Source organism: Grampus griseus, assembly GCF_964374135.1.
Source record: "Grampus griseus genome assembly, chromosome: 12".
NCBI lineage: Eukaryota > Metazoa > Chordata > Mammalia > Artiodactyla > Delphinidae > Grampus > Grampus griseus.
Window position 1 is genome coordinate 50,690,397 of NC_139006.1, and position 12,435 is coordinate 50,702,831.

A 12,435-nucleotide genomic window follows, 5' to 3' on the forward strand; every position below is an offset into this window, starting at 1 on the left:
GGGTAGAAGGGATAAACTGTGGTAAGCCTCATAGTGTATAATTATAAGCCAATTGAATATTAGACAGTAGTGAAAATGAACTGACTGCAACTACATGCCAACAAATGGATGGTTCTCAGGAACGTAGTGTTAGAAGAAAAGCAGGTCTCAGATTCTTCCATTTATAAGCAGTTCAGAAACAGAAAATGTAAACAAGGCATTTTTAAGGATAACAGTGAGGTAAAACTATCAGGAAAAGAAAGAATATTAAGTTCAGAATAGAGGTGGTCTTTGAGGAACTAGGAAGAGATGGTATTGGAGAGGGAACTTTAAAGGTGATGTTCTTATTCTTAAACTGAGTGGTGGATACATGTGTATGTTGTGTTGTGATCCTTTATATCTGTGATTTGTTTTATACCTACTTTTGATACTTGATATGTTTTTGTGATTTGGGGCATTAAAAAGTATCTTTTCAAATAGTATAGTCTGCCTCATAATGTATAATTGTTTATTACTAGTAGAGGGGAACCTCACCAGTGGACCAGAACCTGTTTGATTTTTACCTGTAGGTCTCCTCTGTCCCCTACCCACCCATCCCCCCAGTGGCCATCCCAGATGTGTGTTAGGAACCCAATTCAAATTGTCATAAACAGAAAAGGGGATTAATAGAAGGATTCCTGGGTGTTCACAAAAGCCAAAGTAGAGTCAGGGACTCCGTCACCTTTGCCTCTCATCCTGTGTGCCTCTGGGCTCATCCTCTTGGACTGCAGGTCAGCTTTCTCTACATGTTGGGCAGTATAGCTGACTGCAGTGCTAGGTTAGCACAGGCTTCCAGCTTTGTGACTCGGGAAGCCAAGGGGTGAGGTCTTGTGGTTGACCTGGCCAGGTCATTTGGCTATCCTGTGGCCAGGGGGCTAGATCTGTTACCAGAAGAAACCCTTGGGGGAGAGTGGGGAGAGCACAAGTCAGAATCATGAGCCAGGAAGCCACCTCGGTTTGTGTCTATTTTATGTCTGTTCTTTAAGTATAAAACAATATGTGGCTTTTTGACATAGCTTTGTGGATATCAGGGCTATTTTGAAGTGACCATTAAGACATTTATTGCTTAAGACAGGATACTCAGTGGTTGGGGTGGAAAGAGAGGTTAGAAATGTCTGTTGAGCGTATTACTGCAATTAAAAAAAATCACAACAGCATCACCACAAAGGTGTCTCCTGCTACCCTTTTATAGTCACAGCCATTCCATTCTTTTCCCCCTGATAGGGACATTTAAGACATTAAAATGTTTGAGTCAAAATAGACATTACAATAGACATTTAAAACGATGTATCTATGAGCTATTCTGAATGACTGGGAGGGCACTTATCCCACTGGTAATAGTGTTTAAGTGGGATGGGGGTTTATAGATGGCTTTGTATCTTTTATTTTACTTCTCTGTGTTTGCCAGGTTCTTTGTATTGAGCATATATTACTTTGTAACTAGGAAAAATATTTACTTTTAAAGGTATTGCTAGGAGCTAAGTCTGTTTATCACCTTGGAAACTGGCATGCCACTTAAGATACCGAACACTGAATGCTCTAAATTAAAACATTTCAGCCAGTAAATTTTATAGGAGTTATTATCTATTCATAGATTTACTCTTGTTTTTGGTATATGGTAGGATCTAAATTTATTTTTTACCATTTGGAAAGCTGTTTGTTCCTTTATCAGTTTTCTGCTCTGATTTATAGTATCACCTTTCCAATTTTCCACACGTTTAGGTTTGTTTTGGGGTACCACATGGCTGTAGATACTTCTGCTTTATAATAAATCCAGTTCCTAAAGGTTTCATTTGTGTTTTGATTAGAATTAAATTAATTTAGGAAGAAGTTGCTTGTTTGTTTTTCCTGAACATGGTACATCTATCCATCAGTCAGGTGTTCTTTTATGTCCTTCGACAAAGCTCCACAATTTTCTCCATGTCTTGCACAAATTTTGTTAAGTTTATTTCCAAATACCTTAGGGTTTTTATAGCTGCTTTGAATGTGATGTTTTCCTTTATATATTGTAATTAGTTATTATCATGAAGAAGCATGATTGATGTTATATGTTTACCTTGTATTCAGCAACCTTGATGAAATAATGAATTAACTCTAATGGTTTATTTATTGATTTCTTTTAGAGTTTCTATACAGAAGACATGCTATCTGCAGATAATTTTGTCTCTTTTTAATCCCCTAATTCTTATTCCTTTTCTTGTCATATTGTTTAGACCTCCAATACAATATCAGATTGAAGTGAGGATGCGTAACTTTTCTTATTTGCAATGTTACAGAAACGCATCAGGAATCCCATCATTAAATATGTTTGCTATAAGTTAAAGAATTTCCTTTCTAGTCCTAGTTTTCTGTGAAGTTCTCTATTGATGAGTAATGAACTACCTAACTGCCTCAAAACTTAATGGCTTTAAACAATAAATATTTATTATCTCATATATTCTTTGGGTCAGAAATGCAGGAGTAGCTTAGCAAGGCGGTATTGACTCAGGATCTTATATGATGTTGCAGTCAAGATGAAGGCTTGACTGGGTCTGCTTCCAAAGTGGTTCACTTCCATGCCTCGCAAGAGAGTACTCTTTGTTGGCAGGAGGTTTCAGTTTCTCAGCACATGGATCTCTATAGGGATGCTTCAGTGTCCTTCTGACGTGGTGCTGGCTTTCTCCCCAGAGTGTGTGATCTGAGAGAGCTGGGAAGAGAGCTGTGCTTTATGACTAGCCTTGAAATCACACATCATTACTTCCACCATATTCTATTGGTTAGAAGCAAGTCCCTAAGTCCAACCCACACTTTAGGAGGGAAATTACACTCCACAAAAATAACTTGATGTATTGATTTTTTTTTGGTCTGTCTGCCCCTGCAAAGTTGCACAAGAGCAGGGGCTTCTATCTGTATATCTTTACAGAGATATACAGAGAACCCCACTTTGAGCCTCAAACTTTTGTGTCCTCAGCTGTGGTTAACATCTCTTTGAGGGTATCAGAGGTACCTCATACTCAGCATGTCCACAAAGTCAAACTTACATTTCTTCCCATCTTTTCCTCCTTTCCAAAAATTGGTCCTCTTTTACTGGTCCCTGTTTCTATGACTGGCAACACTCTACATCCACTTGTATAGGCCAGGATTTCCTCCTCTTTATCCCCACCTGACTCATCCTTAAATCCCATTGAGTTTGTCCCTTAATACCTCTTGAATCTCCCCACTTTTATCCAGCTCCAGCTTTGTCCCAATCACAGTTTTCACCTCTTTTGTCTTTGATCCACTGGCCTTTGAGTGTTGGGCTCCTCCTTCCTGCTATAGAATCCTTGCTACTCACTGCCCCAAATGCTCATTTTCTCTTCAAATCATGTCTTCCTCAGGGAAGCCTTTTTGACAAAGTCAGATCTCTTTTACAGATGTGTATAGTGCTAGGTACCTCCCTCCAAAGCAGTTATCACGATTGAAATTTCACGTTTATGTGAGTGTTTGACTAATGCCTGCTTTCCTGGAGACAACTCTAAACTTCGTAAGGGAAGGAATATTTTGTTCATGTTTCTATTCCTTGCATTTGACACATTCCCTACATTTACTGAGTTTGTGTGTTTTGAATGTATGAAATAATAATAAATGAATGAATAGGTTTCTTTATAGTTCTGAGAAATAGAGCAAATGGAATATATAATTAGTAAATAAAATAATCTTGATTCTCTTTACAATGTTAGAGGGTAAATATCATTTTTTTAAGTCTTTTAGTTTTTCTGGCAGAAATTTCAGCTACAAATTAAAGGAATAGTTCTATTGAAGGGTCTCATACCTCTGCCTGGTCAGTACAGTGCAAAATTAGTCATTCTAGGTGTAGGTGCCTGAGAATTCAGTTTTCTTGGGAGAGGGGAGATAAGCACCTTAACATACTCAGAAGACTGAAGTTTTAGGTCCAAGAGAATGATGCTTCTATTTTCTCCAAAGCTGTTTTTGAGCTGAGACTCCCTTTTTAGGCTTGAAATTTCTGGAGAGCCTTGGCTAGAAGTATATGGAGTAAGAGAAAGTAATTATTTAGCCCTAGAAAATACTGATCAACCTTTGGAAAAACTTGGCATATGACACGTAGGATAGAATCAGAAGTTTACTGTTATAATTGATCACTGTACTTTGACATTAATTGAGATTTTATACCTTCTAAAATAATTAAGGAGTTAAATGCATTTCATATGGAAGGTTTTAATCTATTGTGGTTGAGACAGAAACTCTGAGCTTTTAATAATTTCCAAGATAAATTCTGGTATGTATCACTTGAAGAAATACACAACAGTTTTTCTCCTAAAATTGGAATTGTTTCTTTGAAGGATCCTCACCTCTCCTGTATTTATCTATGTACAGTAAAATTCACCCTTTTAGGTGTAGTCGTACCAGTCTGGACAAATGACCGCCGCCACCACAAGCAAGAGATGGAATATTTTCATCATCACAAGTTCCTTCACGGCCCTTTGAGAGCAGTCCTCTACTTTTCCACAGCCCCTGGCAACCACTGATCTAATTTGTCTCATATAAATGGAATCATACAGTATGCAGCCTTTTGTGACTGACCACTTTCACTTAGCATAAAGCTTTTGAGATTCATCAGTATTATTGCGTATATATCAAGAGTTCTTTTTGATTGCTGGATTTCTGGGTAGTAGTATTTCACTGTTTGGTGTACCACAATTTGTTTATCCATTCACCAGGTGATGGACATTTGGATTGTTTCCAGATTTTGATGATTATGGTTAAGCTGCTATAAAGATTTGTGTACAAGCCTTTGTGTAGACGTACGTTTTCCTTTCTCTTAAGTAAATAGCTAGGAATGGAATTGCAGATTCTTGTGGGAAGAAACTGCCAAACTGTTTTCCAGAGAGACTGTACCATTGTGCATTCCACTGGCAATGTATTAGAGGTCCAGTTGCAGCAGTTCCTCGATAGCACTTGGTAGTTTTCTTTTTTCCTTTCACTATTTATATTGGTGCATAGTGGTGTTTCATTGTGGTCTTAACTTGCAGTTGCCTAATAGCTAATGATGTTGAACATCTTTTCTTGTGCTCTTTTGCCACCTGTATCTCTGTTTTGGTAAAGCAACAGTTCAAACCTTTTGCCCATTGTATTGGATTAGGATTTTTAAAAATTGTATTTGGAGAGTCCTTTATATGGTCTGTATATAAGTAATTATCAGATATGTAATTTGTAAATATTTTCTCCCAATATGTGACTTGTTTTTTATTTTTTTAACTGTCTTTTGAAGAGCAGATTTTAATTATAAAGTCCAACTTATCAGTCTTTTTAAATGATTTGTGCATTTTATTGTTACCATGTAAGGAATCTCTACATAACTCAGGGTCTCAAAGATGTTTGCCTCTTTATCCTCCTTTCTCCCTACACCTCCTGCTTTCTCTGTACCACTCCCCCAAATACACACACACCCACTGCATTTCATCTTCACTTTTAGAATCTAATTGTGCTGCCTTGGAAAAATTAAATAGGAATGAGTACAGAGTTATAAAGATTTACATTTAAGTGTTCTGGGCTGTAAGCATTGAAAAAATTAACAATCAGCAGATTTTAGACAACACAAAACTACATTTGAATCCCAGCTGTTGCACTGGCAGTTAGACTGCTTGCTTTGCTAGTGACCAAAAGAGGTAGCCTTTCATGTAAAGTGGCTTGAAATATATATATATATAATATGTATCTCGCTTCTCTGGAGAGAACTGTTGGTCCATGACACTGTGCATTATAATGCTTTTGCTCTTCCCCTCACCCTAGTCACCACAGATGTCAGTTGTTGCTCACTGCATGTGACAGATATTGAGTAAGTATGATTTTGAGGCAAGAATATGACAGTAGCATCCCTGTTCTCACTGTGCAGTCAGGAAGTGTTGGTTTGATGAAAGGAGGCCAATAGGCAAGAGATCAAAGTCCCCAGAGAGATGAACAGAAATAATACTTTACATTTATAAGTATTACTTGGTATTTTGGGGTGCTTTTCAGGTTGCTGTTTAGCCACCTTGTGAATTAGGAAAGAACTATTGTATCTTTTTCATAAATAAACTCTCTGGCCTGCCCTGAATTGTTTAGGTAGAGACATCTCTACTGCCCACCATGGAACATGCTACATAAAACTGCCCTTGTTAGAAGCTGCTATGCTGCCCATCAGCCCAGCCCTTCAGAGCTTCTGCTCATTGGCTTTCACCTGTGCCAAGTGTGTGTTTCCTCCATCCACTCCCCTGAATGCACCTGGCTCATCTATCTCCTGAACAGCAGTGACACAGACCTTTGAGCCTCGGTGTCAGCGGCTCGGTGGGATGGCTCCTTACCTCTCTGAGGTCCCTTGGGCTGCTCCAGAGCTCCCCCAGATGAGTGCCGTATGTGTCAGAAGTGTTTCTGGTCTAGCTATCCCAAAGGACAGTTCCTCCAGTCATTTTCTCATGATATTTGGGGGTGGGGGGGGGTGGATAGAAACTAAACATCAGGGAAGTCTGTAAAATTACTGTCAGAGCCAGGACTAGGGCTCAGATCTTTCGATACCCTTTTCTTTTCTGTTATACTTTCCATGACTCTTGTTTTTGAACGTCTGGTGACTAGCATTTTTAGAATGGGATTCAGTTGGGTCAGAGGGATAAGAATCATTCCAATTAAACTGCTCTAGAAAAGCTACTAGGAGAACTCATATAAATCCTTGGACCCTGGGACCTGAATGTGAGTGGTTAAAATGGACTGGGAATTACTGGTTTCTTAAACTCCTGTGACAGTTAATGGCTTAGCTTTTGCTTTAGTGTTTAATACAGCAATTGAATAGAAGGCAGTTAAGCCCCATGTGTTTGATGGATATAAGATAGTAGCTCACTGTTTTAATTTTAATTTTCCTCATTGTAATGAATCGAGCACCTTTTCACTTGTTTATTGGCTATTCAGGTTTCCTTTCTGCAAAGTGCTTGTTTAGTCCTTTACCCATTTTTCTATTGGATTGTGTATATTGATTTGTAGGAGTTATTTGCATGTTCTTGTTACTATTTTTATATATTTTACAAGTATTCTTTCAAGTCTGAATTTAAAACTTATTCTTCATAGTAAAATTTCATATTCATATTGAATTAATCCATTGTTTCTTTTTTAGATTCTGAATTTTTAAGTTAATCTTTTCTTTTTCTTTCTATAGGTTATGAACGTGATTTCTGATGAAACTGGATTGGAATAATTTTCATGATCTTTGTATATTTATATATATATATATTTTAAAATTTTGCATTTGACTTAAAGTGCCATGAGAAAATTTGCATATTGCAAGGTGGTCCTAGCCACCTCCTTGATTTGGGTACTCTTGGATATGTTCCTGCTGCTTTACTTCAGTGAATGCAACAAATGTGATGAAAAAAAAGAGAGAGGACTTCCTGCTGGGGATGGTGAGTGACATTTTATAATAGTGGACCTGTTTTGATATATATGTCACTTGTTTGTACTAATTTGGAAACTATAAAATTTTAACATTTTTAGATTAATAGTAATCCCTGGCTTCCTATATATGATGATCATATTTCCATCAGTTCTCCAGTAGGTTCTTCTAACAGTTAAAAGTATTAAAGTATCCTGTATAGAATTGCTGAATTCAATTTGTGTGTTCAATGTTAAATGTAGTTAATTTTCTGGAAGTTATATTACCAAATACTGTAGGGAATCTCATAGCTGGAACTACCAAAATTGTACAGGAGACTAGTCTAGTGTCATAATGCTGAGTGGAGCGTTAAAATTGCATTATCAAGTATGAGAGAGAGTTCTCCAGCCTTCCCATCTCAGTCCTAAGGGAAGAAGTCATTTTAGGTAGATGTGGTCTGGTGAGTTTGTTTTGTTAATGCTGTAGATAGCTCCAGTTAGCACTTTTAGGGAGAGCTTATGAAAAGATCAGGCTATAAAATCTGGGCTGCAGTGAGAACACTGCAGTATCTGTTATGGGAAAGGAAGGAAACACAAATATGAAGGACCTAGTTTGGAAGACTGACATTCTTGACAGAGGACACCTGAAAAATTCAGTTTTAGACTCTCTGTGTTTAAACCAAAAAAACAAATGCTGCCTTTTATTTTTTTTTAAACAAAATGAAAATGACTTTGCATTGTGAATCAGTAATTCAGCTATTCTGCGCTCTGAACTCTCTGTGATTAGTTATAGAATATCTGGCTAAACAGTAATTCTATTTTTAGGAATTATTTGTGAATGATTACTGTTTTATTTGAATATGTAACCACATTTAAATATCTTGCACTTTTATAATGAAAGCACCTGGTCCCTTAAAATTTACAATCTAAAATTATTTATTTGTATTGGTAGGTGTGCCTACTTATTGTAATTTTTACAGATGGGATTGTGTAACCAGTTCTCTTTATTTCATGGGAAATCTGCCTAAAATTAGGCTCAGTTGCTAACACTGGACTTTAGTAATACCTAGGCTAACCCCTGACTTTTTAATTTTCACCTTCCCCATCATTTTTTTCCTATTGTTGACTTTCCTGGTTTCCTTTATGGCCCTGCTGTTTAGTAAGTTTGTTGGGTGACAAGAGCTATAACTCTATCAACATTTAAATCAAATCAAAGGTATTGCCATTCACCAGTAAGAAACTAGCATAATTCTTGTCCCAAATGGAACAGATTAACTTTACCCTCACTCCACCTTAATTCGTTACCATTTATAGTGGGAGCTCATGGTGTTCTGTCTTAAATGCAAAGGCATGAAAAGTAAGAAAGACTGGGACCTCTGTAGTAGGTGAAGACACACTTAGTGAATGTTTTTTAAACTCTGATATGTGCTGGGCAGTGTGCTACGTGCTAGTGACATACACTTCAACAATACAAAAAAGTTCCTCCCTTTGGGGAATCCCAATCCAACAGGAGAGAAAGAATATGGTAAAATAGTGATATGATAGATAGCATACTAGAGATGTGCATGAGAGCAGGAGGAAGGAACACCGTGGGGCATCTGAGAAGGTGCAGCAAGGAAGTGTAATGCTCAAGCTGTAGTATCAGGGTGAGCAGGTGTTTGTTAGGTTTGATGGGTGAGGGGAATACCTTCCAAGCAAAGGAGAGAAGCATGTGCAAGATAAGCAAGTGAGAGACAGAGTTGATGGATAGGAGAATGTGAGGAAAGAGCATGGGACGAAGCTGGGAGGTTAGCAGAGGCCACATCACAGGAGGCCTTTTATGACATGCTAAGGGTTTTGGACTAAATCCTGTAGGTGAGGCATGACATTGAAGGATTTTTTTGGCTGCGTCAGGTCTTAGTTGCGGCATGCGGGATCTTTTGTTGCGGTGCACGGGCTTCTCTCCAGTTGTGGTGCGCAGGCTCCAAGGCACGTGGGCTCTGTGGTTTGTGGCATGCAGGCTCTCTAGTTGAGGCCCGCGAGCTCAGTAGTTGTGGCGTGAGGGTTTAGTTGCCTTGCAGCATGTGGGATCTTAGTTCCCTGACCAGGGATTGAACCCTTGTCGCCTGCATTGTAAGGCAGATTGTTTACCACTGGACCACCAGGGAAGTCCCACTGAAGGATTTTAAACAAGGAAATCAGTAACCTGATGGGATCCAGACTTTCAGAAGGAAGTTTGGTGGTCACGTGGCTGATGTATTGGCTTGGTGTTTAAAAGCCAAAGTTCCTTCGGTTTTTAAATAAAAATAAAAGACACATTTTTCATTTTCACCAAGAGCTTTATTGAACAACATAATGAGTTTTGTACCACTACCTTCTGCCATTTTTCAGGCAACTTCATAATTCCATCTTCCCAAAATTTTTTATCTTTTTGAGCAAAGAACTCTTTCAGGTGCCTTTTACAGTCTTCCAGGGGATTGAAATTTTTTCCATTAAGAGACTTTTGTAAAGACCGAAATAAATGGAAATCCGAAGGTGCAGTTGGTGAATATGGCGGGTGAATCAGAACTTCCCAGCCAAGCTGTAAAAGTTTTTGCCTGGTCATCAAAGAAACATGTGGTTTTGCGTTAATCCTGATGGAAAATCATGCATTTTCTTTTGACTAATTCTGGACCCTTTTCGTCGAGTGCTGCTTTCAGTTGGTCTAATTGGGAGCAGTACTTGTTGGAATTAATCATTTGGTTTCTGGAAGGGGCTCATAATAGAGGACTCCCTTCCAATCCCAACATCATCTTCTTTGGATGAAGACCAGCCTTCGGTGTGATTGGTGGTGGTTCATTCACTTGCCCCACGATCTCTTCCATTCCACATTATTGTATAGTATCCACTTTTCATCGCCTGTCACAATTTGTTTTAAAAACGGAACATTTCAGCAGAGAATCTCATGCGGAAATACGGTCAAGAAGGTTTTTTTTCGCTTAATTTACGTGGAACCCAAACATCAAAACGATTTACATAACCAGGCTGGTGCAAATGATTTCAGCGCTTGATTTGGATATTTTGAGTATGTTGGCTATCTCCCACGTGATATAACATTGATTGTTCTCAATTAATGTCTCGATTTGATCCTTATCAACTTCAACTGGTCTCCCCGACCTTGGAGCATCGTCCAGCAAAAAGTCTCCAGCACAAAACTTCGCAGACCACTTTTGACATGTTCGATCAGTCACAGCACCTTCTCCATACGCTGCACAAATATTTTTTTGTGTTTCAGTTACATTTTTACCTTTCTTGTAATAATAAAGCATAATATGCCAAAAATGTTGCTTTTTTTTCTTCTGTCTTCAATATTAAAATGGCTACACAAAAATGCACAGATTTTGATAAGTTTTTTTTTTTAATGCATGACATATGACAGCTGTCACAATACAGTCTAACAAAAATGTTTCAAATGGGGCTTCCCTGGTGGCGCAGTGGTTGAGAGTCCGCCTGCCAATGCAGGGGACACGGGTTCGTGCCCCGGTCTGGGAAGATCCCACGTGCCGCGGAGCGGCTGGGCCCGTGAGCCATGGCTGCTGAGCCTGCGCGTCCAGAGCCTGTGCTCCGCAATGGGAGAGGCCACAACAGTGAGAGGCCCGAGTACCACAAAAAAAAAAAAAAAAAAAAAAAAAAATGTTTCAAATGAAGTTAAAGACAACTAAGCACTACTAGAGCCATCGTATGGGAAAAACCAAACAAACTTTTTGGCCAACCCAATACTAGAAGGGAGTGAGACGGCAGAGACTGGTTGTGAGGCCGTTGGGAAGGTTTGGAGAAGTTCTTGGGGCCTACACTAAAATGACACTGGAGATGGAGAGGAAATAAAATATATGAGAAGTTTGTAAATAGTGGCGTTTACATAGCATGGGGAGTCACTGAATGTAGGTAATAATGGAAAGTGAAAAGTCTAAGATGACTCTTAGGTCTTCCTCTTTGGATGAATTGATACGAGGTGGGGCCCCCAGAGGTGGAGTGGCTTTGGTGAGAAGGCAGAAGGATGAGTTACGTTTGGAGCATTTAACATTGGGGTGTTGGGAGGGATGTTCTGCAGCAGAGGGTGGCTGGGGTAGAGCATGTGGGCAGCAGTGTGGGCTCCAGCAGTGTGTGGATGTTGGAAGAGACAGGCCAGTGTTGGAGAGGATCATGGAGGGTCAGCAAAGGGAAATAAGGCTTCTGGAAGTCAGAGTAGGGGGAGAAGCCAGAGGGAGTGGGGTCATGGAAATCCAGGAGTGATGTTTGTTCAGAGATTTTACCTGAGATGAAGAAGTGGTTCTGATGTGTTTCCCAGCAGGGGGTTTCTTGTGACCCTAGCAAGTGCCATTTCAGTGCCAGTGGATTTGATATTACTGATGTGTAACTTATCCTTTTGGGAAGCTTCCACACAAAGAGATAGTACAGTAGTTTAAAAGAAAGGAATGGAGCCAAATTTGGTTTTCTATGAATGTATGTATTTTTTATGTATGTTGAGGGAGAGGTTTAAGATATAAAGTAATGAAGTAATACTTGAAAGAGCCAATTCTCAGCAGATGAGACAGTGTGGTGTCAACCATAAGAAAAGGATTATCCTTGAAGAGGATTCTAAGGTTAATACAGTTTTGGAAAACCACTAGTAGCATGAGCATCAAGGAAAAGGAGTAGCTTTTATACAAAGTACAGAAGTACAAAGTAAAGGAGAAATGGTGTGAAAGTAACAATGTGGAGTTATGAGAGAGCGTCGTTACCTCCTGGGAGACAGAGAATGAAAGTTGTTGAGGGTTGTGAGGTTAATGGGCTCTGGGGAAGAGCTGGATTTAAGTCTGGTAGATGGGGCCCCTGTTGAGACAAGACGTATTGATAGAAGCTTTATAATGGCCTGGGGGCATCAGGGTGTTGTGTGGGACAGACTGAGAAGGCCGTGAGCAGTGGAAGAATGAGAGAAGCACTGAGCAGTAAGCCAAGAGGTGAGTTAATAGCTGAAGGGAGAGACTTGGAGAGGCCAGCGGTTCCAGATGGGGCCCTAGAGCATCCATTTTTTCAAACTGTGTT

The 12,435-nt window shown here is 39.3% G+C and overlaps 1 protein-coding gene across 1 annotated transcript in view; it reads left to right on the forward strand.

Annotated features, from left to right (window-relative positions):
* Positions 1-12,435, forward strand: part of GALNT1 (polypeptide N-acetylgalactosaminyltransferase 1) — a 102,128-nt gene that overhangs the window by 23,948 nt on the left and 65,745 nt on the right. Inside the window, exon 3 of the mRNA XM_082668482.1 lies at positions 7,181-7,424. Within this exon, the coding sequence (XP_082524608.1) occupies positions 7,286-7,424 (139 nt within the window). The 5' untranslated portion in view covers positions 7,181-7,285. The remainder of the gene's footprint in view (positions 1-7,180; positions 7,425-12,435) is intronic.